At 43.9% G+C, this 26,033-nt stretch overlaps 1 protein-coding gene across 4 annotated transcripts in view; it reads right to left on the minus strand.

Annotated features, from left to right (window-relative positions):
* Window positions 1-26,033, minus strand: part of LOC147109621 (uncharacterized) — a 52,334-nt gene that overhangs the window by 11,728 nt on the left and 14,573 nt on the right. For 3 of the 4 annotated variants that reach the window (XM_086003701.1, XM_086003699.1, XM_086003700.1), the window contains exons 3-8: window positions 22,814-22,856; window positions 20,928-20,987; window positions 19,285-19,352; window positions 12,962-13,011; window positions 12,681-12,723; window positions 1,106-1,143 (exon numbers count right to left, since the gene is read on the minus strand). In XM_086003701.1, coding sequence (XP_085859827.1) covers window positions 1,106-1,143; window positions 12,681-12,723; window positions 12,962-13,011; window positions 19,285-19,352; window positions 20,928-20,987; window positions 22,814-22,856 — 302 coding nt within the window. Of the gene's footprint in view, window positions 1-1,105; window positions 1,144-12,680; window positions 12,724-12,961; window positions 13,013-19,284; window positions 19,353-20,927; window positions 20,988-22,813; window positions 22,857-26,033 lie in introns of those variants that run through there. The other variant, XM_086003702.1, reaches the window with a different exon arrangement.

The raw sequence follows: 26,033 nt of genomic DNA on the forward strand, positions 1-26,033 counted from the left end.
TAAATTATTGTTTAAAATAGTTATTTTATATAATTTATAGTTACTTTAAAAATGTGATTTTTAAACTTTATTTGAAGTTTTAGTGATGTTGTGGGGCTTATAGTATTTATAGGTTTGACAGCTCTTCCTGTCAAACTTATGAATGAAGCATTCCCTGCTACTATTGGTTCTGCATGGCCCATGTGATCCCAGGGGACACATCTAACTAACTGCGCCCTGGGATACGCAAGCACTGCGCGCCGGCAGTTGGAGGAGGCCCAAGATCGGAATCCCACGCGGGCCCACAGCTCAACAGCCGGCGCGCTAGGTAAGTGCAGGTCAGAGGCTTGCACCCGCGGGAAGCCTCCGACCCGAATTTCTGGGCCAATGAATCAGTCAACAAGCACAAAATCAAGACATGGTCACAACAGATACTATGTAGAGGACAAACACTGCAGACAGTTGACAATAGAAACCACATCCCTAAAAGTTAATCTGCAGTAGACTAAATTCAGACTCCAAATACTTTTTTTTTGGCCAATTGAGACAAAACATCCGATTTGCTTGTTTATCTTATCTGTGGCAACCGGAGGGTAACACATCCACTGCTACCATGTAGTAAGCAACAAAGTGCAACAATCTTGCTTAATAAACAAATGTGTTTTCCCATATTTACCAAGTGGCTAGACAGATTCCTATTACAATTGCTGAAAGGTGTATTCAGCTAACTGGTCAAAGATGTTGGTCAGAGGGTCCAAAAGGACAAATTAAAATCAAGTCATAACTGTGCAGTAGTAGGAGCATAGAGGTTTGGGATTAGACACATGCCAAGGATATGTGCAGCACAAAAGTAGAGAAAAATGGACTTGAAATAAGGGCAGGTGAGAAATGGAAATAAAGTCAAGTCAATGGAAATCCTGAAAGTAGAATGCAAAAAGCACAAGTTGAATTGGTTTTTTTCTGGTTCTATAGTTTTTTTTTGTTCTGTGGAGCTTTCTCCATTGTATCCGAATATAATGTGTCACCTTAAAATGGAGACAGATACAACAGCCCTTCCAAAAGAAAGGATAATCTATTATAAGTATACAACACAAAGGAATGATTGAAAGTGGATGTTCTTACTCACCAGCAATGCTGAAATTTGCATTTAGTGGCATCATGTCCCTGTGGAATAAAAACATGCTCCTGTTGTGTTACTTTACACACTCAGTGCCAGCCTGACAACGTTTAGCATCATTTTTAAGCAACCAAATTTAGTTTTAGCTTTAATTGTTACAATTGGGAATGTCTTCAATATTCTGCTTTTTAAATTGTCAAGTTGCACATCACCAAGCTACCAGAAAGCCCAGAATTGTGCTGCCTTTAAAGAACATTACACTACCTACTACTTTCACTATGGTATATCCATTGTGATGAACACAGGAGGCTGTCATACTCTGGAATGCAAGAAAACAGCAAAGGAGGCCTCAGAGACATCCAAAGGCAGCAGTCTATAAATATCAAGTCCTGCTTTGGTCACAATCCTCAGAACAGATGAGAAACGTTAAGGCATTCATCTATGAGGAGAACTTGTTGAGATTCCAGGCTTTGTGGTTTCTCAGGAAGATATGGTGTTAATTGTCTGAATAGTGATATACATGACTAATTGTGGCTGGAGCACCTAAGTGTCCTGCGAATATTTCAATTGTAAATAGGAGGCCAAAAGGGAATACTTTGTACAAGTAGTTTTCCCCAGAATATAAAATCTCACCAATTTATGATGTGCACAAAACATGTGGAAGTAAACATCCTTGAATTCACTTGCATCCAATCAGTATGCCTGAAAAATTGGAGACAGAATGACCAATCACCTGTTGGCCCATACCCTGGCAATACCCCCAAAGAATCATAGGATGATACAGCACAGAAGGCAGCAATTCAACCCATTGTGCTCGTGCTGATTCTTTGAAAGCTATCCAATTAGTCCCACTTTCCCCATAGCCCTACAAATTTTTTCCCTTCAATCATTTATCCAATTCCCTTTTGAAAGTTATTATTGAATCTGCTTCCACCACGCTTTCAAGCAGTGCATTCAGATCATCACAACTCGCTGCATAAAACTTTTTTCCCCTCAAGTCGCCTCTGGTTCTTTTGCAATGACCTTAAATCTGCGTCCTCTGGTTACCAACTCTTGTGCCACTGGAAACAGCTTCTCCTTATTTACTCGATCAAAACCCATAATAATTTGAACACCTCGATCAAATCTCCTCTTGACCTTCTCTGCTCCAAGGAAAACAATCCCAGTTTCTCTAGTCTCTTCATATAACTGAAGTATTTCATCCGTGGTCCAATTCTAGTAAATCTCCTCTGCACCCTCTCAAAGGTCTTGCCACCCTTCCTAAAGTGTGGTCGCCAAAATTGGCCACAATACTAAAGCTGGGCCCTAACAAGTGTTTTATAAAAAGTTTAGCATAACTTCCTTGCTTTTGTTGACTGTGCCTCTATTTATAAAGCCAAGAGCCTTACTCAACTTTTCCTGCCACCTTCAAAGACTTGTGTACGTACACTTCCAGGTCTCTGTTCCTGCACCCACTTCAAAATTGTACCATTTCGTTTATATTGTCACTCCTTCAATTTTGCTAACAAGTCTATTATGCGGTACTTCATCAAATGCCTTTTGAAAGTCCATATACACAACATCAACCACATCAGGGGTTCTCAACCTTTTTGCTTCGGAGGATCCCCTCCCATATTATAAAAAATCCACAACCCCCCCTGTAACACAACAGAAGCATTTTTTCTGTATAAAAATTAGTTATACAATTAAACATATATATTTATGTTTTTTGTTTTGTGATGGGACAGAGGGTGGCAATTTAGTTTCAATATTCTCACTGATGGGGTTTGTAGTAAAATTGAAGTCAATGGGAATCAGGGGAACATCTCTCTACTAGCAGGGTAGATAAAGGGGAACCAGAGGATGTAGTATATTTGGATTTCCAAAAGACATTCGATAAGGTGCCACATGAAAGATTATTACACAAGGTTAGGGCTCATGGGGTTGGGGTAATATAGTAGCATGGATAGAGGATTGGTTAACGGACAGAAAACAGAGAGTAGGGATAAACGGATCTTTTTCAGGTTGGCAGGCTGTAACTAGTGGGGTGCCGCAAGGATCAGTGTTGGGTTCTCAGCTATTTACAATCTATATTAATGACCTAGATGAAGGAACAGAGTGTAATGTATCCATATTTGCTGATGATACAAAGCTAGGTGGGACAGTAAGCTGTGATGAGAACACAAAGAGTCTGCAAAGGGGTATAGATAGGCTAAGTGAGAGGGCAATAAGGTGGCAGATGGGGTATAATGTAGGGAAATGTGAGGTTATTCACTTTGGTAAGAAGATTAGAAAAACAGAATATTTTTTAAATGGCGAGAAACTTTGATGGAATAAAAGGGACAGTGGCAGCATGGATACAAAGGTGGCTAAGTGACAGGAAACAGAGAGTAGCGGCGAACGGTTGTTTTTCGGACTGGAGGAATGTATACAGTGCTGCTCCCCAGGGGTCGGTACTAGGACCACGGCTTTTCTTGATATATATTAAATGATTTGGATTCAGGTGTACAGGGCACTCGCAAAATTTGTGGATGACACAAAACTTGGAAGTATAGTGAACAGTGAGGAGGAGAGGGATGGACTTCAAGAGGACAGACAGGCTGGTGGAATGGACGGACACGTGGTAGATGAAGTTTAACGCAGAAAAGTGCAAAGTGATGGTTAGAAAGAATGGGGAGAGGACACATAAACTAAAGGGTACAATTCTAAAGGGGGTGCAGGACAGAGAGACCTGGGTGTACATGTGCACAAATCATTGAAGGTGGCAGGACAGGTTGAGGAAGAGGTTAAAAAAGCATACGGGATCCCAGGCTTTATAAATAGAGGCATAGAGTACAAAAGCAATGACGTTATGATGAACCTTTATAAAGCACTGGTTCGGCCACAACTGGAGTATTGTGTCCAATTCTGGGCACCACACTTCAGAAGGATGTAAAGGCTTTAGAGAGGGTGCAGAAAAGATTTACAAGAATGGTTGCAGTGATGAGGGACTTCAGTTACATGGGTAGGCTGGAGAGGCTGGGGTTGTTCTCCTTAGAGCAGAGAAGATTGAGAGGAGATTTGATAGAGGTGGTCACAAATCACAAGGGGTCTAGACAGAGACGAGAGAGAGAAACTGTTCCCATTGACGAAAGGGTCGAGAACCAGAGGACACAGATTTAAGGTGATTGGCAGAAGATCCAAAGACAACCTGAGGGAAAACTTTTTTACGCAGCAAGTGGTTATAATCTGGAATGCACTGCCTGAAAGGGTGGTGGAGGCAGAGTCAATCGTGGCTTTCAAAAGGGAATTAGATAAGTACCTGAAGGAAAAAAATTTGCAGGGCTACGGTGAAAGGGTGGGGGAATTGGGACTAGCTGAAGTGCTCTTGCAGAGCCAGTATGGGCTTGACATGCCGAATGGCCTCCTACTGTATTGTAACAATTCTATGAAATCAAATCAGGAATTCAGAAGAAACTTCTTTACCCAGAGAGCGGTGAGAATGTGGAGCGCACTACCACAGAGAGTGGTTGAAGCGAATAGTATAGATGCATTTAAGGGCCAGTTAGATAAGCATACGAGGGAGAAGGGAATAGAGGTTTATGCTGATAGTTAGACAAGGAAAGACAGGAGGAGGCTCGAGTGGAGCATAAACGCCGGCATGGACTGGTTGGGCCGAATGGCCTGTTTCTGTGCTGTATATCCTATGTAATGCAAGGTCAGAAGTGGGGATGTTTGCACAGTGTTCAGTACCATTCGCAACTCCTCAGATAACGAAGCAGTCAGTGCCCGCATGCAGCAATACCTGGACAACATCCAGGCTTGTGCTGATAAATGGCAAGTAACATTCACGGCAAACAGGTGCCAAGCAATGACCATCTCCAACAGGAGAGAGTCTAACCACCTCCCCTTGACATTAAATGGGATTACCAGCATCGAATTCCCCCATCATCAACATCCTGGGCGGGGTGGTCAGCATTGACCAGAAACTTAACTGGACCAGCCACAAATACTGTGGCTACAAAAGCATGGCTGCAAGACAGTCAGGACTGTTAACTAAATGTACCAAGTTAGAAGGTCTACAGTAAAGATAGGGAAAATCGCAAAGGGGAGGAGTAGCCTTAGTGATTAAGGATGAAATTACTTCAATGATAAGAGAAGATGTAAAGAGAGGTAAGCAGGCAGTGGAGAATTAAGAAATAAGAAAGGATTTAACACTGTAGTGGGAGTTGTGTATAGGCCCCCTGGTAGCAGCTGTGAAGTGCTAGATTGTATAAATACAGTGATTAGACAAGTGTGTAGCAAAGGCAGAGTGGCTTTAATGGGGGATTTTAACTTTCATATAGATTGGGATAAGCAGACTAACACCTGCCAGAAAGGTAGTGATAGTCCGGGATAGTTTTCTACAACAATATGTCCTAGAGGCAACAAGGGGGCAAGCCATATTAAATCAGTAATGAGTAATGAGGCAGATTTAGTTAACAGCCTAATTGTGCGTTGAACATTTATCTAACAGCGATCATAACATGATAAAGTTCAACGCAGCATTTGAAAGGGAGAAAAGCGAAACAGCTACTAACATTCTAGATTTAGGTGAGGCTAACTTCAACAGGATGAGGCAGAGACTGTCCACAATAAACAGGGCAAATCTGTCAATGGGTAAAATGACAGGAGGTCAAGTGGGAGTTGTTTAAAAAAAAATTAATGTGATACGGAACCAGTTTATACCCGAGGGGCAAGAGTTCTACTTGCCAAAAAAACCCAGCCTGGGATGAGCTAAGGGACAGCATAAAACAAAGAAAAAGCATTTTTTTTAAATGCAAAAAATAGCAGATTCTGGCGAATGGGAAAGATACAAAGAACAGCAAAGGGTCACAAAACAAATAGTAAAAGCCTCAAAAAGGGAGTATGAAAAGAAACTTGCAAAGGATATCAAAATCAATCTGAAGAATTTTTACAATTACATTAGGAAAAGGAGGGCAGTCAGGAGCAATGTTGGCCCCTTAAAAACAAAGCGGTGATATTGTCAATGATAACAAGGAAATGGCAAACATGTTGAATAATTACTTTGTCTCAGTTTTTACAGACACCATGTCGGAAATCCCAAGGAAACTAATATTGAATCAGGGACAGAGACTCAATAAAATTAACGTAAGCAAAACAACAGTAATGAAGAAAATAATGCCACTAAAGAATGACAAACCCCCAGGACCAGATGGTTTCCATCCCAGGGTTTAAAGGAAGTAGGTGAGCACATTGCAGATGCCCTAACTATAATCTTCCAAAGTTCTCTAGATTCAGGAACCGTCCCTTTAGATTGGAAAATTGCACATGTCACTCCGCTTTTTAAGAATGGCGAGAGAAGGAAACCAGGGACTTAGACAAGTTAGCCTAACATCTGTTGTCGGGAAATTTACTAGAGTCTATAATTAAGGGTAGAGTGACTGAACACCTCTAATTTTCAGTTGATCAGAGAGAGCCAGCATGGATTTGTGAAAGGTAGGTCATGCCTGACAAACCCGAATGAATTTTTTGAAGGGGTGTCTAAAGTAGTGGACAGGGGCATGTCGATGCATGTTATTAATGTGGACTTCCAGAAGGCATTTGATAAGCGACTATTAACTAAGGGAGAAGTCCACGGAATTGTGGGCAAATTATTGACCTGGTTAGGAAACTGGCTGAGTGGCAGGAGACAGGGTAGGGATAATGTGTAGGTACTCAAGTTGGCAGGATGCAACTAATGGTGTCCCGCAGGGATCTGTGTTGGGGCCTCAACTGTTCACAATATTTTTTAATGACTTAGATGATGGCATAGAAAGTCATATATCCAAATTTGCCGTTGACACAAAGATAGACTGCATTGTAGATGAAAGCATAAAATTACAAAGGGATATAGATTAAGTGAATGGGCAAAACTGTGGCAAATGGATTTCAATGTAAGCAAGTGTGAGGTCATCCACTTTGAACCTAAAAAGGATAGAACAGGGTACTTTCGAAATGGTGAAAAGCTAAAAACAGTGGAGGACCAAAGACACTTTGTGGTCCAAGTACATAGATCATTAAAATGTCATGAACAGGGACAGAAAAGAATGGAATGCTGGCCTTTATATCTAGAGGGCTAGAATACAAGGGGATAGAAGTATAGCTGCAGCTATACAAAACCCTGGTTAGACCACACCTGGAGCACTGCGAGCAGTTCTGGGCACCACACCTTAGTAAGGATATATTGGCCTTGGAGGGTGTGCAGTGTAGGTTTACCAGAATGATACCTGGACTTCAAGGGTTAAGTTATGAGGAGAGATTACACAAATTAGGGTTGTATTCCCTATAATTTAGAAGGTTAAGGGGTGATCTGATGACATTTTCAAGACATTAAAGGGAAACAGATAGGGTATATAGAGAGAAACTAGTTCTGTTGGTTGGGGTTTCTAGGACATGGGGCATCGTCCACAAATTAGAGCCAGACCTTTCAGGAGTGAAATTAGAAAACACTTCTACACACAAAGGGCGGTAGAAGTTTGGAACTCTCTTCCGCAAACGGCAATTGATGATTCTGAGATTGATTGCTTTTTGCTAACCGAAGGTATTAAGGGATATGGGGCAAAGGCTGTTATATGGAGTTAGGTCGCAGATCAGCCATGATCTCATTGAATGGCAGAACAGGCTCAAGGGGCTGACTGGCCTACTCCTGTTCCTAGCAGGTCAGAGGTCAGGTATTCTGTGGCGAGCGACTCACCTCCTGACTCCCCAAAGCCTTGCCACCACCTACAAGGCACAAGTCAGGAGTGTGATGGAAATTTTCACTTGCCTGGATGAGTGCAGCTCTAACAACACTCAAAAAGCTCGACACCTTCCAGGACAATGCAGCCCACTTGACCGCCACCCCACCCCCCATCTTAAACATTCATTCCCCCACCACTGTGCACATGGCTGCATTGTGTACCATCTACGAGGCGAGGCCCGACCAGAGCAGACCTGCGAGCGAGCAGCTGAGGAGTTTCAAAAACCGGCGGCAGTTGGGGAGCGGCAGCTGATTCAGCGAGGCGAGGCTTACCAATTCAACAGCAGGGGAGAGGGGTAAAAAGTAATCCAAGTGTGACGTCACCAGGAAGCAGGTAAGTGATTGGTTGGTGAGTATTTCTTTCTCCTTTTCATTACAAGCTTAAATTCTGCGGTTTATATTTTCTAGGGTCTCTGTGGTGTAGTGGGGACAGTTGGTAAATAAGCGCACTAGAGTATGTCTTTAACTGGTGGTATTGAATTAATTTAAATTAATTAAAGGGGTAAGTCATGCCAGGAGAGCCCAGCCCCGCGTTATGCTCCTCTTGCTCTATGTGGGAATTCAGGGATGCTGCCAGTGTCCCTGACGACCACGTGTGCCAGAAATGCATCCAGCTGCAGCTACTAACGGGCCGTATTGAGGCGCTGGAGCTGCAGATGGATGGGTTGTGGAGCATTCACGATGCTGAGAGGCTCGTGGATAACACGTATAGTGAGTTGGTCACACCGCAGGGTAGGGCTGCGCAGGCAGAAGGGAAATGGGTGACCATCAGGCAGAGCAGTAGAGACAGGCAGGTAGTGCAGGGGACCCCTGTGGCCATCCCCCTTTCAAACAGGTATACCAATTTGGATACTGTTGAGGGGGATGACTTACCAGAGGAAGGCAGCAGCAGCCAACTTCCTGGCACCAGGGGTGCTTCTGCTGCTCAGGAAGGGAGGAAAAAGAGTGGGAGAGCAATAGTGGTAGGGGATTCTATCGTAAGGGGAACAGATAGGCGTTTCTGTGGCCGTAGACGTGACTCCAGGATGGTTTGTTGCCTCCCTGGTGCCAGGGTCAAGGATGTCACTGAACGACTGCAGGGCATTCTGAAGAGGGAGGGTGAACAGGCAGAGGTCGTGGTTCACATTGGGACCAACGACATGGGTAGGAAGAGGGATGAGGTCCTGCAGCAAGAATTTAGGGAGCTAGGTAGCAGATTAAAGAGTAGGACCTCAAAGGTTGTAATCTCTGGATTACTCCCGGTGCCACGTGCTAGTGAGTCTAGGAATAGGAGGATAGAGCAGATGAATGCGTGGCTAAAGAGTTGGTGCAGGAGGGAGGGCTTTAGTTTCCTGGATCACTGGGCCTGCTTCTGGGGAAGGTGGGACTTGTACAAGTCGGACGGGTTGCACCTGAACCAGAGCGGGACAAATATCCTTGCGGGGAGGTTTGCTAGCACTGTTCGGGGGGGTTTAAACTAAAATGGCAGGGGGTTGGGAACCTGAGCAGGGAGACAGAGGAAAGGAAAACAGGGATAAAAGCAAAAGATAGGAAGGAGAAAAACAAAAGTGGCAGACAGAGAAATGAACAGTTTAAAATCAAACATGGCCACAATAATAATTCTAATAGGTCTAAGAGTGTTAAAAAAAAGCCTGAAGGCTTTGTGTCTTAATGCGAGGAGCATTTGCAATAAGGTGGATGAATTGGCTGCGCAAATAGAGGTAAACGAATATGATTTGGTTGGGATTACGGAAACGTGGCTCGAGGATGGCCAAGACTGGGAACTCAACATCCAGGGGTATTCGATATTCAGGAAAGATAGGCAAAAAGGAAAGGGAGGTGGGGTAGCATTACTGGTTAAAGAAGGGATTAATACAATTGTAATGAAGGATATTAGCTCTGATGAGGTGGAATCTGTATGGGTAGAATTGAGAAATACCAAGGGGAAAAAAACATTAGTGGGAGTGGTATATAGACCTCCAAACAGTAAGGCGGAGGTTGGGGATGGCATTAAAAGGGAAATTAAAGAAGCGTGCAATAAGGGCACAGCAGTCATCATGGGTGACTTTAATCTACATATAGATTGGGCCAACCAAATTAGTAACAATACTGTGGAGGAGGAATTCCTGGAGTGTTTACGGGATGGCTTCCTGGACCAATGTCGAGGAACCAACCAGAGATCAGGCCATCTTAGACTGGGTATTACGTAACGAGAAAGGATTAATTAGCAATCTTGTTGTACAAGGCCCCTTGGGTCAGAGCGATCATTATATGATCGAATTCTTCATTAAGATGGAGAATGAAGTATTTGACTCAGAGACTAGAGTCCTGAATTTAAATAAGGGAAACTACGATGGTCTGAGGAGCGAGTTGGGTAGGATTGATTGGGGAATGGCACTCAAAGGGTTGACGGTGGATAGGCTATGGCAAACATTCAAAGACCGAATGGATGAGCTACAGAATTTGTTCATCCCAGTTTGGCATAAAAATAAAACAAAAAAGGTGACTCAACCGTGGCTAACAAGGGAAATTAGGGATAGCATAAGATCCGAGGAGAGGACATATAAATTGGCTAGAAAAAGCAATAATCCTGAGGATTGGGAGCAGTTTAGGAGTCAACAAAGGAGGACAAAGGGATTAATTAAGAAAGGGAAAATAGAATATGAGAGTAAGCTAGCAAGGAACATAAAAACTGACTGTAAAAGCTTTTAGATATGTGAAGAGAAAAAGATTGGTGAAGTCAAGCGTAGGTCCTTTACAGTCAGAATCAGGGGAATTTATAATGGGAAACAAGGAAATGGCAGACCAACTAAATACATACTTTGGTTCTGTCTTCACAAAGGAGGACACAAATAACCTCCCAGAGATGCCGGGGAACATAGGGTCTAATGTGAGGGTCAAATGTGAGGGAGAAACTGAAAGAAATCAGTATCTGTAGGGAAAGGGTGTTAGGAAAATTGATGGGACTGAAGGCCGATAAATCCCCAGGGCCTGATGGTCTACATCCCAGGGTACTTAAAGAAGTGGCCCTAGAGATAGTAGATGCATTGCTGGTCATCTTCCAGAACTCGATACACTCTGGATCAGTACCCATGGATTGGAGGGTAGCTAATGTTACCCCACAATTCAAAAAAGGTGGTAGAGAAAAAGCGGGGAATTATAGACCGGTAAGCCTGACATCGGTAGTGGGGAAAATGCTAGAGTCTATTATAAAAGATGTAATAGCAGAGCACTTGGAAAGCAGTGACAGGATCGGACAAAGTCAACATGGATTTACAAAAGGTAAATCATGCTCGACTAATCTACTGGAATTTTTTGAGGATGTAACTGGTAAAATAGATAAGGGAGAACCAGTGGATGTGGTGTATTTGGACTTTCAGAAGGCTTTCGATAAGGTCCCACATAAGAGATTAGCGTGCAAAATTAAGGCACAAGGGATTGGGGGCAAGGTATTGACTTGGATACAGAACTGGTTGGCAGACAGAAAGCAAAGAGTTGGAATAAACGGGTCGTTTTCCGAGTGGCAGGCAGTGACTAGTGGGGTACCGCAAGGATCGGTCCTAGGACCCCAGCTGTTCACAATATATATTAATGATCTGGACGAGGGAATTGGATGTAATATCTCCAAATTTGCAGACGACACAAAGCTGGGTGGGAGGGTAAGCTGTGAGGAGGATGTCGTGAAACTCCAGTACGATTTGGACAGGTTGGGTGATTGGGCAGAAACATGGCAAATGCACTATAATATGGATAAATGTGAGGTTATCCACTTTGGTGGCAAAAACAGGAAGGCAGATTATTATTTGAATGGCAATAGATTGGGAGAAGGGGAAGTGCAAAGAGACCTGGGTGTTATTGTGCACCAGTCGCTGAAGGTAAGCATGCAGGTGCAGCAGGCGGTTAAGCAGGGAAATGGTATGTTGGCCTTCGTAGCAAGAGGGTTCGAGTACAAGAACACGGATGTCTTGCTGCAGTTGTACAGGGCCTTGGTGAGACCGCACCTTGAGTATTGTGTGCAGTTTTGGTCACCTTACCTGAGGAAGGACGTTCTTGCCATGGAGGGAGTGCAGCGAAGATTCACCAGGCTGATACCTGGGATGGCAGGAATGACGTACGAGGAGAGATTGTCTCGATTGGGCTTATACTCACTGGAGTTTAGAAGATTGAGAGGGGATCTCATCGAAACCTATAAAATTCTGTCAGATCTGGACAGACTAGATGCAGAAAGGATGTTTCTGATGGCCGGGGAGTCCAGAACCAGGGGTCATAGTCAAAGGATAAGGGGTAAGCCATTTAGGACATAAATGAGGAGGAATTTCTTCACCCAGAGAGTGGTGAACCTGTGGAATTCTCTGCCACAGAGGGCGGTGGAGGCCAGTTCATTAAATATATTCAAGAAAGAGATGGATATGTTTCTTGAGACTAAAGGGATCAAGGGATATGGGGAGAAGGCAGGGACAGGGTACTGAATTTAGATGATCAGCCATGATCTCATTGAATGGTGGAGCAGGCTCGAAGGGCCGAATGGCCTACTCCTATCTTCTATGTTTCTATGTTTACAAGATGCACTGCAGCAACTTGCCAAGGCTTCTTCAACAGCACCTCCCAAACCTGCGTCCTCTACCACTTAGAAGGAAAAGGGCAGCAGGCGCATGGAACACTACCACCTTCAAGTCACAGATCACCCTGACTTGAAAATATAAATCGCCATTCCTTCATAGTCACTGGGTCAGAATCCTGGAACCACCTACTCAAGGGCAATTAGGGATGGGCAATAAATGTTGGCCTTTCCAGCGACGTCCGCATCCCATGAATGAATTTTTTTTTTTTTTTTTTTTAAATTTAAAAATAAAAGTAGCACTTTACCTTTCTAACTCTTCCTGCTGGTTCTCCTTTTGGCTGTCTTTCCCTAAAAATTAAAATATTTCAATAATTACAAATCAAAATGAACAATGGCCATGTGAAGTTTTTTCCAAAATTACTTCAATTTCGAATATTTAACAGAAAATATTTCATGCAAAGAGTGGAAAATCCTTGTTCCTAGTCATTTTTGTTTGAACTCTCTTGTAAAAGAAAAAAGTCAACTAAGTCACATAATTGAATTATGAATCTGCACATTACGTGTGTTGACATGCAATTATATTTACCATTTTCCACATCATCTTGCATTATCATCATTTTATCAGTCACAAACTCCCTGAAGAGAAAAAAGAAAAAGTGAGATTCAAAACACATAGGTTTGCAGCCTTCGCACTTCAGTCAGCTGCTGATCTAATCGTACAAACCAATCTTTGCATTCAATATAATGTCTGTCCCTTCTATCCTTTAAAAGTGTTTCTTTCACTGCTTGCAAGCATCTTCACTATTATAAGCAATGAAGTTTCATTACAAATGTACTATATAAATGGAAGTTTCAATGAGCATAAATGACTCCAGGCCAGCTAGACCTTCAGGTCATTTTGAAAACCTACCACTTTCTATCCTGACGAAAACAATAAGGAGCCTACTAGCACCTGAAAAAGTGTGGGCCTCTTGGTCTCTAGCAGGTACCTAGCAAATCTGCACAGCCATGAGACCCAAACACCAGAGATTCCACAGACAAGAGATTGACTTCAAGTGGAAAACAGAATTAGGTACTGTGGTAAACCACTGTTAACCCTGTACATGTCTGTGTGGTAAGCCACTGTTAACTCTGTACAAGTCCGGGCATGTCTCCTCCCCTGGCTCCACCCCTAAGCCCGGGTATAAAGGTGACTCACCACCCTTCCCCCGGGAGCTCTTAGGATGGATCCACTAGCAGAGGCATGCTCCAGTTCTTAGTCAATAAAAGCCTACTTCGTATAAGTTCAACTCGTAGTCTTTGGTGTTGTTGATAGTGCATCAGGTACCAGAGAGTTTCTCAGGTGGAATGACTCCCAGTCTAAAGCTATCAGACACCATGGGGGGGGATTTACCCACTGGAGGAGAGTTTCAGTTTGGGTGGGTTTGAAACTCGCCTTCACTGATTGGAAAATCGCAAATTTTTGAAACCAGTGATTGGCCACTTGATTTCAGAGGTGTTAGATGCCATTGCTCAATTAGTGTTTTGGGGCTGAAACTCGCCTCTGTTGACAGCACTTTGCCAGTCTGATTTTTTGGCTTCTTGCTCCTTTGGCTCATTCCACAGCATTTCTGCATCTCCTGCACCACCACCAACATCTTTTGAAAAACCACTATGTCCAATTCCAAGGCAAGGGCCTACCCAAGGCTCTCGGATGAGGCGCTGCAAATGTTGTTTGAGGGGGTGACAGCTGGCATAGAGGTGCTCTTCCACTCATCTCGGAGGAAGAGGCCTGCCAAAGAAACCAAGGCTGCGTGGGTACAGCTGGCAAGGGATATGACCTCCAGATTGGGAGACTGTTTCTGTATATTGATGATGGAAATGCCATCCCTGTTGGAAAGCATTAAAATGTTGGCATTATGCCATCTGTTCTTTCGCCTTAGGCAGCTCCACATTGTAGGCACCACCACACTTGCGTTGTCAGGTTGTTGGCCTGAGTGAAAGGAGGCCAGAGTCATGTCCTTCGTCAATGATGTCCTAGGATGGAGCCAAGGACATGTGCCAACTTGGGCAACCTATGCAAATCTGGCCATGATAAGTTCATCCCTTGCATCCCAGGCAGCCATGTGCTCACATGCTGCCGCTGCTCATACATCGGCAATCCGACCTCCTCCTGCTCCTCCTCCTCCAGATCCTCCTCATCCGAGGTCCATGCAGAAAGAAAACGAACGGTTCCCATGCTGCTTGTAGATGCCTCCTTTGGGGAAGCGCTCATTGTAAGCGGGGAGAGGGTCTTCCAAGGAGGTCCCACAGTTGATGGAGTCAAGCTGCAGCACCTTCGACTTCGGAAGGTCTTCTAAAAGTGCTCAGAGACCTTTTAAAGTCAAGGTCTGGCACCTGCAAGTAATCCTTGCTGCAATAAACAATGTCTTGTTAGACCTGCAGCAGTGAGGAGGCCACCCACGAGTCAACCTGTCAGGTTTACCTGGCATGGTTTAGGAGGTGCGTGGATCACGCCGAAAAGCTGGAAAAATCACGAGGGCCTCTCAAAATAGGCTTAGATAGGCCCTTAATGAGCATTTAAGGATCTTTAATAGTACAATGGCCAGCTGGAGGCGGGAGCGTTTCCCGACCTCCAAAACCGGCACCGGCGAAAATCCCGTGGAGGCGGGTTCCGAACCCGACCTCTTAGATTCTGATTTTCCCGCCTTCTCCGACATCAGAAAATCATTCCGATGTCATACTTCAACCATAAAGCTAGAATATAGCAAATATTTGTGCACATGGTTACAAATTAATAGTGCAACATAAAAGTAAAACTAATTATATGGGCACACTGGCTTTAGTTAATTTTAATCTTCGTGCACACACTAAATGTGGAATTAGGCTACATTCTTTGACTCCATGAGGATGCTCAGTAGCCCAGACTTACTAATATGCAATCCACTGGCTGGAATCATACCTAGCAAAAAGGAAGGTGGTTGAAGGTCAATCATCACAGCCCCAGGACATTGTTGCAGGAGTTCCTCAGGGCAGTGTCCTAGGCCCAACCATCTTCAGCTGCTTCATCAATGACCTTCCCTCCAACATAAGGGCAGAAATGGGGATGTTTGCTGATGACTGCAGTGTTCAGTGCCATTCACAACTCCTCAGATAATCAAGCAGTCCATGCCCTGATCAGCTTGGACTGATAAGGGGCAAGTAACATTCACACCACACAAGTGCCAGGCAATGACTATCTCCAACAAACGAGTCTCTAACCACCGCCCCTTGACATTCAACGGCATTACCATCGTCGAATCCCCCACCATCAACATCCTGGGGGTCACCGTTGACCAGAAACTTAACTGGACCAGCCACATAAATACTGTGGCAACAAGAGCAGGTCAGAGGCTATGTATTCTGCGGTGAGTGTCTCACCTCCTGACTCCCCAAAGCCTTTTCACCATCTACAAGGCACAAGTAAGGAGTGTGATGGAATACTCTCCACTTACCTGGATGAGTATAGCTCCAACACACAAGAAGCTTGACACCATCCAGGACAAAGCAGCCCGCTTGATTGGCACCCCATCCACCACCTTAAACATTCACTCCCTCCACCACCGGCATACCGTGGCTGCAGTGTCTACAAGATGCACTGCAGCAACTCGCCAAGGCTTCTGCGGCAGCACCTCCCAAACCCGTGACCTCTTCCACCTAGAAGGACAAGGGCAGCAGGCACATGGGAACACCACCACCTCCGAGTTTCCCTCCAAGTCACACACCATCCTGACATAGAAGTATATCGCCGATCCTTCGTCGTCACTGGGTCAAAATCCTGGAACTCACTACCTAACAGCACTGTGGGAGTACCTTCACCACATGGACTGCAGCGGTTCAAGGTGGCGGCTCACTAACACCTTCTCAAGGGCAATTAGGGATGGGCAATAAATGCTGGCCTTGCCAGCGACGCCCACATCCCATAAAAACGAATTTAAAAAATCAATGTCAAAACGAATAACCCCAGAACATGATCCTTGTTAAGTGTCAGCTTTGGCTCAGTGGTAGTACTCTCGCCTCGGCATCAGAAGGTTGTGGGTTCAAGTCCCACTCCAGAGACTTGAACACATAATCTAGGTGTACAATCCAGTGCAGTACTGAGGGTGTGCTGTCTTTCAGGTGAGGTGTTAAACCAAGGCCCTGTCTGCCTTCCTGGGTAGATGTAAAATATCCCATGGCACTATTCAAGGAAGAACAGGGGGAGTTCTCCCAGTGTCCTGGGCAACATTTATTCCTCAACCAACACCACTATTAGATTAGACTTTCTCAACTCTACAAAACATTACACAGAAGTTTACATTCCTAAACTGATACATCCATTCCCCCAATTGTTTCTGACTGCGTTCTCCTGAAGCCGACAGCTAAATTACAGGCACCATCAAGCCTTCAGATTTCTTTGTGCCTTTTCCATTTCCAAGGAAGCTATTTACCATAATCATTAAAAGGAGTTCCATGGCACTTGGAAGTTTCATTCCAGACAGACTTTCTGGACATTACATTATCATCTACTTTTTTGTCAATTACAGTACCTGTATCTTTTTTTTGCTCAGCTTCAAGTTCTCCGATAAAATATTTGACTGTTTCATGTTACAAGGCTTGACAGAGTTGAAGGCTTAAAAATCTTATATTTCATACTTAATTTGTGACTGTCCTCTGCACCGCCAGGTTGTGTTAGCACCTTTAACTCAGCATTATATATTAACTGTTAATGTGAGAATCTTTTAAATATAAGTGGCGGTCATTAAATCCTGGGACAGATTAGAAGGATATGAAAAAGATACGTGCTATGGTTGGAAGAGACAGAGATAATGAAACATTTTTGAAATGTACTGGAAAACTACCTCACATTATAAAGTGTCAATGTAATGTCTACTGCACTTGTTCAATTTAAAGTTATCTGATAAACAGGTGAATGTAGCAGAAGTCTGAAAACAACTTTTGACCCTGGTCACAGTGACCTGGTTGAAGTGAGTCCTTTGGACAGAAAGGAAACACAGAAACATTGGGATCAATTTTAACTCCCAGACAGGAACACAGCGAGTGCCATGGGCGTCCAGGCGAGGCACCAGGCAGGCTTGGCCAAATTTACAACCAAGAGCCGGAATCAGTTGTCTGGCTGTTAAAAAAATCAGACTGCAGGGGACCGCAATCAGGAACCATGGGGAACAGTCCCCAGCAGGACAAGCGCTCAGAGAGGGGAATTCTGTTGCAGGGGAGGTCAAAAGGTTTCTTGGTGGAGACTAGAGGACTCCTGCTCCTCCTACCCCACAAGGAAACCTGATAAAAAGAAATAATTGAAAAAAAACACCCACATTCTGGGCCTCATCTGGCCCAGCCAGTTCCCAGCAGGTTTGGAAAACTACCACTGCTCCCCCAAACAGGCATCAGGCTAAAATAGCAGATCGGGCCCTGATGAAATCATCGGAGCGCAACCTGCATATTTAAAGAGGACCCAGCTGGCTTGGAGCAATGTCCTTGCCATCTGCAATTATAATTTGCAGTCTGCCAGATCGGGATGGGAAAGGAATGGCTAAGTCTCCCCCTCTATTTTAACTACCTCCCACCCACCCCCCTGCACCTGGTTTTCACTAACCTGGAGTGGGGGGGGTGGGGAGATTTAAAATTACTCCCACTGCCTGACTGCATTTATACAATTTGGATGGGTCAAGGAGTTTTAGGGTTGTCTTCTACCCCACAATCTTCTCACCTGCCTCTCCTGAAGGTGCCAACTGTTGCTAGGCTACAGCGCTCCAGTACCTGGTCCAAGTCAATTCTTCACATGTGAGCTTAGGAAAGTCAGCAAAGGCTATTCAACAATCAAGGGCATCACAGCTGAGCTCAACCCTCTCCTTAACCGACAAACACGCTGGTAGAGTTTTCAGGAAATTGCGGCAAAAAGGTTCTTAAATTGCACCGGTTAGATTAGGTTTCAAGTTTCCACTAAAATATATTGGCATAACCACAAACTTAAAATCTTCCGTGAACCAGCACAATCGAGCAACGTAATATAAGGCAATAGTTTCTTTTTTCTCTTTCCATTCAAAAGTATTCCTTGATGTATTTAACAGTGGTAACCTGGTGCAGTTTTATTAATGCAGCTGAAAATGGTTTATCACAAAAAAATAAGCATTTTAATAAGGGTGTCCAGTTCTTCATGTGAGTAAACTGATTTAAAATAACTGAAAATGACAAAATGCAGCATTTAAAATTAAATATTTTTGATATGAATAAACATGTCTACTGGTGCTCACATGCCTAAGAAAATGAGTGCAATTTGAAGAGCCTTCCGACATTGGCAGAATCTTGCAATTCTGACCTGGGGGCCTGGCCAATGTTGTGGTCGGGGCCTGATTTGGGTGAATTGAATCTTGAACCGCGGTAAAAGAGCCGGAATCAGTTGCCTGGCTGGTAAAAATCGGGCGGCAGGAGACCACCACCAGGAACCACAGCAATGTGGTTGACTCGTAACTGGCCTCTGAAATAGCCTAGCAAGACACTCAGTTGTATTCAAGGCGGCGGCTTACCACCAACTTCTCAAGGGCAATTAGGGATGGGCAATAAATGCTGGCCTTGCCGCCTATGTCCATATCCCGTTAATTAATTATTTTTTTAAATCGCAGAACACACAAGCACAAGTGGTTTCTGTTTTTATTAACTTAATTAAGTTTAACAACTTACCGGCTTCTCCAATAATAACAAAAAGAACAGTAATAATCCCAACAACTGACAACATTTCTTTCCACTTCCCTCTAACCATTGCCAGGTGGTCTCAATAGACAGCCTTAGGGCTCAATTTGTCGAGACCCAAGTGGATCACCGAGAAGCACATTCCTGCACTCTGCTCCAGTTAAGTGGAATTCTAATACATGAAGCTCTACTTCTTTCACTTACTTGACTTCTTTGGTCTCTGCAAAGCTGACTCTGCGAGAGCTCCTGCGAAGTATTCCCACCGGCTCCATCTCCAAGCAGAACAAACAGAAAAATGATCAGGATCCAGGGTTTACAACACCTCTATATTTCACATTTTCATTATTAGCATGTTGCCATACGTGAAGCACTGAAACCACTTCTGCCCATTCTTATTTTCAAAATAAAATCTCAAAAAAAAATACTGCATCAGCAAATATGTCCGTCATTTAGTCCAGCCTCTCTCCCAACAATAAAATTAAATCAGGCTTACATTTGTATTTCAGCACCTGTTATAGTCACTATAGATGGGTTTCAGTATGGTTCCTAACACCTTCTATCTCTTACAATCAATTCTTCTCTTCTTAGGCAGTCCCTCAGAACTGAGGATGACTTGCTCCCACATTAAAAATGAGTTTGCAGGTGACTGATGAGTCCAATGCGGGACCTACAGTCTCTGTCACAGGTGGGGCAGACGGTGGTTGAAGGGGCGGGTGGGTGGGGTGCTTGGGTTGACGTGCGCTCCTTCCGCTTGGCTTCCGCTTGCTCCCAGCGAAGAGACTCAAGGTGTTCGGCGCTTTCCCGGATGCTTCTCCTCCACTTTGTGCGGTCTTGGGCCAGGGATTCCCAGGTGTCGATGGGGATGTTACACTTTTTCCCCCAAGGAGGCTTTGAGGGTGTCCTTGAAGCGTTTATGCTGCCCACCTGGGGCTCTCTTACCGTGCCGGAGCTTCGAGTAGAGCACTTGTTTTGGGAGTCTCGTATCGGGCATGCAGACAATGTGACCTGTCCATCGGAGCTGATCGAGCGTGGTCAAAGCTTCGATGCTGGGGATGTTGGCCTGAGCGAGAACACCGACGTTGGTGCGCCTATCCTGCCAATGGATTTGCATGATCTTGCGGAGGCAGCGTTGGTGGTACCTCTCCAGTGCTTGGAGGTGCCTGCTGTACATGGCCCATGTCTCTGAGGCATACAGCAGGGCAGGTATCACTGCTGCTTTGTAGGCCATGAGCTTAGTACCGGGTTTGAGGTCCTGGTCTTCAAACACTCTCTTCCTCAGGCTGCACTGGCACACTGAAGGCGGTGTTGGACTTCATCGTCGACGTCTGCCCTTGCTGACAGTAGGCTCCAGAGGTATGGAAAGTGGTCCACGTTGTCCAAGGCCTTGTCGTGGATTTTGATAATCGGGGGGCAGTACGGTGTGGCTGGGGCAGGTTGGTAGAGGACCTTTGTCTTACGGATGTTTAGTGTAAGGCCCATGCTCTCGTACGCTTCGGTGAAGGTGTGGACGATGGTTTGGAGTTCGACCTCCAAGTGAGCGCAGACGCAAGCGTCGTCTGCATTCAGTAATTCGATGACAGAGGATGGGACGACCTTGGATCTGGACTGGAGGCGACGGAGGTTGAACAGTTTCCTGTTCAAACTGTTCAACAATCAATTAATTGGTACATGTAGGGCTGACATCTCCTTTCCCAATTTACCCATTAAGTCACCCTTTGCATAAAGCTCGGACCTGCCTACAATCCACATCTGCGATGCATTGGACACAGCATATATTGTTGGGTTTTGTATTATTTGTAGTCTAAACAGTTCTAAAAAGGTTACTTATTTCAGTAATTCTGTGTTACCTTTTTGCAGATATCAGTTTCTTTCAGAGTTTGAAGTGGACTCCTGGAAACTTTCAAAATCTTTAGAGTAAAAAAAATGGTAATTATTTTGGTACAAACCATATAAGACACAGGTCAACATTTGTTAGGGAGTAACTATGCATTAAGTCACTAAAGTTTTAGCAATTTTAAACAATATTGCTTTTCAAGCCTTTGATATGGAGCAGTTTTCAGTCATTGTACATCTTTGTACAGCCTGCACAAACAATTTAACCTGATGGAATTGACAATTGACTCAGTCAGGACCATCCTGATTAAATGAGAATGTGTCGGCTTAAAATCCATCTTGTGCTCCTTTACCCTGGCATCCATTATTTTTTTGATGCATATAGATACTCGGGACAACTCAAAGCACCGAGTATGCATTACAGTATCACAGGTGGAGTAAGAAGCTTTGATACACTGAGGCATGCAATTTTTATGCAACTCAAAGAAAATCGGAGTAAATTTTTTTTCCAAATACATGGAGAAAAACATTTATTTGAAAATGACATGAAATATACCAGCATTTTACTATTGCTATGGGACAATTCCATATCATAACCCAGTGCACACTTATACTAATCCAGGAGTGTTCAAACTTTGTCTGTGCACACCATGGCGTTCTGCAGACCACATATATAGTTTAAACACATGTTCCTATTAATTTGCACATACATCAACCTAACAATACATCTTGGTGCTCAGATATGGGTTTAATCCATCAATGAGGGAGCAGCCTCGAATGTAGACCTTTCCAAACCTCTCGGCGTGCGATATTCAAATAGGAGAAACCAATACATATAACAAATCGAAAACAGAATTGCCAGACCTTTGTGGCCACGAGTTTGACATCCCAGTACTAAACTGTGGATTATCACCTTTTGATTACAAATTTAAGCTGTTGCTCAAAAATCAGGACTATTTCAAATTACATTGACTCCAATAGTTACTTGAATTTCACCAGGATGTGGCAAAGTAGATATTATGATCAAAGTAAAACCATAAACCTGGAAATGCACAGCAGGTTAGTCAGCATCTGAACAGAAAAGGCTAATGTTTCAGGTGGGACTCTAGTTTCAGATGCAGACTACCAGTTGTAGACGCACAAGTCACAGACAGGTGGGTAGGACAGTTTTCACTTAATCCTTATGCCAAAAATTCATTTGAAATTTAACGTTAACATTAAAAAAAAATCTTTTAAAATGCACTTTTGTTCATGAAACTGAGTGGATCAATTGTGACTTAGTTTCTAAGGAGTTTTGGATGCCCTTTTAATCTATGCATAATTAAACATAATTGATTTTAACAACACAGTAGGAGCAGTACAATTGGCCTCGAGTTCCACGGGGAGTGGGGGTAAATTACCAGGGCTCCTGCTCCCGATTACTGTCCAGCAACCTCTACTGAAAGTGCGTGTACATGGAGACAGGATTGGGCTCATCCCTGATGCCCCCTGCAAATAAATTGTCTGCTCACACACCCTGTCAAGGTGCACACGTGAACAATGGTCATTGCCAAGGTACTGGAGGGTGTCTGTGAAATCTTACTTCACCACCAAGAATTTAACACCTTCAGGCGAGAACTGGCAAAAAAAAATTTAAACATTTTGAAAAAGGTAAGTTGGCATGGTGCATTAGGATCACAAGTCAATGGATACGTGTTTAAAAGACCACAAAATGGATTTTAAAGACATTAATTCCCATTTAATTGGCACAATCCTAAATTTGACCCATTTGTCGAATCCCAGTTGCACCAGGCTTTGCAATAATATCCCAGGCTTTTTCCTACATTATGGCAAAATTAAGGGGAGGGAGTGAAAATACCCCTTAGGCGATTCAGAGAACTAATAATTAATAGAAACTTACACCAAACTGTCTCCTCTTGCATTTCCCTTCCCCGATTTCAGCACTGAAAAAAGAGAGAAAGTGAATTTCTAATTCAATACTACTCTATTGCTGGTGATCTTTAATGTTTGTTCATTTGACAAATGTTTGATTTTGCAGCGGTGGGAATTAGAATTCTGCTTTTGAGAAAACACACTCTGATGATACAGAAAAGGCAACATTTATCAATGCAGGTCGTCAGACTGATGTGGGAAGTGTGGTTAGAATACTTAACAGATTAAGGAGGATATAAAATATGAGAGGATTGAACTACACGCACAGTCTCTCCAAGACTGTGGAGGTACTGGGATATATCAGAGGGCAATGGTCTGTCATTGGGCCTGAATGCCAGAGTAGTGAGGTGTGACTAAGATAAAGAGAAGTTTAAGTTTGGTTGGAGGGTATAGAATCAGCTATGGAGCACATACCATGGTTGAACAGCTTGCTAGTACTCATTGCTTAAGCTCACATATGGAGAATGGCCTCAGATGAAGAGGGCATCCAGCAGCCTAAGACTCATGCTCTACCAGCATGTGCTCATCCAGCCGGAGGGTACAGTAGAGCATCACAGCTGACTGAACTGGGTGCCGGAGGCAGAGTGGCTGGATATGAAGTGAGCAGAGAGCCTGCAGTCAGTCTAAGCAGCAAGACCCAGCAGAGGATGAATGCAGTCCATTAGATCAGATCAGAGGTGATTCATCATCCAGATAGCTGTGAAGTTGAAAACTGCAAACAATGGTGCAAAACAGGAAGATCAGCAAACATATTGGCAAAATAGGAAGAAAAATCAGATCATCTAGAGATTAGCCTAGATAAGTGAACAGATTTGGGTGACAAATTGCTCCTACTCACTTAGATGAGTGCCACCAGAATCAATAGCTTATTCTATCCTTTTCAATGTCAATAGTTGCTTCAAATGAGTCATATTGTTCTGCATGCACCAGCTGGGAGGAGTTGTTATAGCATAGACCTCAGGTTGAAGACATCCTAGGTACTTCATCCCAGTGGCAATTCTTCAAACCTAAACCTCTTATTCTCTCCCCCCAGCACACTCCCAATGACCAGATATTGGTTTGCTCCAAGTTGTGTGATTATGAGCTGCACAATCATTGAAAAGGACATATAATGTTAATATATTAAAGAATTTATATAACATGCTTAGCTCACATCCCAAGGCACTTCACAGACCAGTGTTTGAAGGTTTTTGAGATGGCGAGAGATGTAGCAAGATGGAGGGGTTTGGGGGAAGCGATCCAGAGTGCATGTGCAAGACAGCTGAAGGCTCTGCCACCGATGGTAGAGCAGAGGGAAAATAGAACACGCAGGAGGTGAGAGGTGTAAGAGTAGGTAGGGGTATGGTGCTGCAGGAGGTTGTGAGCAGCAAAGCAGTAGAGGAATCTGAAGACAATGATGAGGCTTTTCAAAATAATGAACTGAGGGAGTGAGAGCCAATGGAGATTGTTAAAAATAGGCAAGATAGGCGAGGACTCTGGAATATGCTCCCTCTGGAAGAATTGTAATTTATGCAGCGTGGAGCTCAGTAGGCCAGTGAGGAGGGAATCGCAATGTCAAGTCTGCAGTAGGCAAAGGCATGAGGAGGTTTTCAGCAGAAGTGGAGGAATGGTGGGTGGGTGGGGGCTGGAGTGTAGACAGAGACAGGTGGCCAAAATAGGCAGTCTTGTTCACAGACTGGATGTGGGGTGCAGAAGTCAGGTCAAGGTCAAGCAGAACACCAAGGCTGACTACCATCAGATTCTGCTAGAGTGGGCATCAGGAAGGAGAATGAGATGGGGGCTATTCCATAAAGTTTCTTGGGAGAGGTCGAACTTGATTCTTTTGGTGTTGCTGATGTTGAGCTGCAAGTAGTTCTGGCTCATCCACCATTCGCTATCAAAGGAGCAGTCAGACAGCGTGGCAGTAGTCACATGATCAAGGTTGGTGGTTGTGCAGAGCTATAGCTGAATATCATCGACACACAAATGGAAGGTGACTCCATACTTATGGATAGCATATACATCAGGAATACAGGAGGGGGACCAAGAATAGAACCATGGGGAGTCCTGGATGTGGCTAAGTAGATAGAGGATGAGAAGTCATTGCAGGAGATGTGCTGGACACATTGACAGAGATAGGAACGTTAAAACAACAATACTGTAGAGGTGGAACACAAAAAAGGCAGAAGAGGGTGATGTGGTCACAAGGAAGGGCTTGCGAATAAGAACTGTGCTTGTAGGGATATGCATTAGACAGCAAACAAGCGATATTGCTCGACAATTCCTGTCGAGTAGCGGGCTTCCAATGGCATTAAGAAATTCTCTGTCCACACCCATATAATGAGCTCATCTTTCATTTATTGCCTTCAAAATGCTATCATGCTCATTTCTAATCATTTTCAACACAAGGTAATTCTTATTCAGGGCCCCAGATTTCTGCAGTACCTTAAGGCTAGTCTCAAGTTGGCTCAACCAAATTCTGCTGCACAAGAATGTAAATTCCTTGGCAGGCCAGAGACACAAAGCTCCAAAAAGTTAAAACAAATGCCGGAAAATGACAATAGCTCACTGCTGTAATTCTAGGATTTCAAAGTACTGTATCCCACATCCATTTACATAAAAGACAAATGATTGTGGTTCCATTCCACCAAAATACAAAACTGCAGATTTTCTATCCTTCATCAACCAAATAGTTTTTCAGGTAGCCCCACTTTTGCCAAACAGAAATACATCTATCGGTTTGGCTTCTGCTTAGTGCACTTGATTGCAAGTATAGTTGGCACAACAGGTGCAATCACCAATCACATCAAGTGGGAGCCAAACATGGAGCAAATCCCAACCATAACAGGGAAAGGATGGGGAAAACAGCAAGGGAGAAATTCCACCAGTTTCCACGACTAGCAAACACAAGAGCCTTGCTCATATCGTGCTTTTCTTGTTATTATGTGTTAAACATCTTTCATCAGGGCCTGATGGCCTACTTCCTCGGGTTCTAAAAGAGGTGGCTGCAGAGATAGTGGATGCATTGGTTGTGATCTTCCAAAATTCCCTAGATTCTAGAACGGTCCCAGCGGATTGGAAGGTAGCAAATGTAACACCGCTATTCAAGAAAGGAGGAGTGAGAAAAGAGGGAACCACAGGCCAGTTAGTCTGACATCAGTCATTGGGAAAATGCTGGAATCCATTATTAAGGAAGTGGTAACAGGGCA

This window comes from Somniosus microcephalus, chromosome 12, assembly GCF_052327205.1.
Source record: "Somniosus microcephalus isolate GS21.2 chromosome 12, FLI_Smic_1.0, whole genome shotgun sequence".
Lineage (NCBI taxonomy): Eukaryota > Metazoa > Chordata > Chondrichthyes > Squaliformes > Somniosidae > Somniosus > Somniosus microcephalus.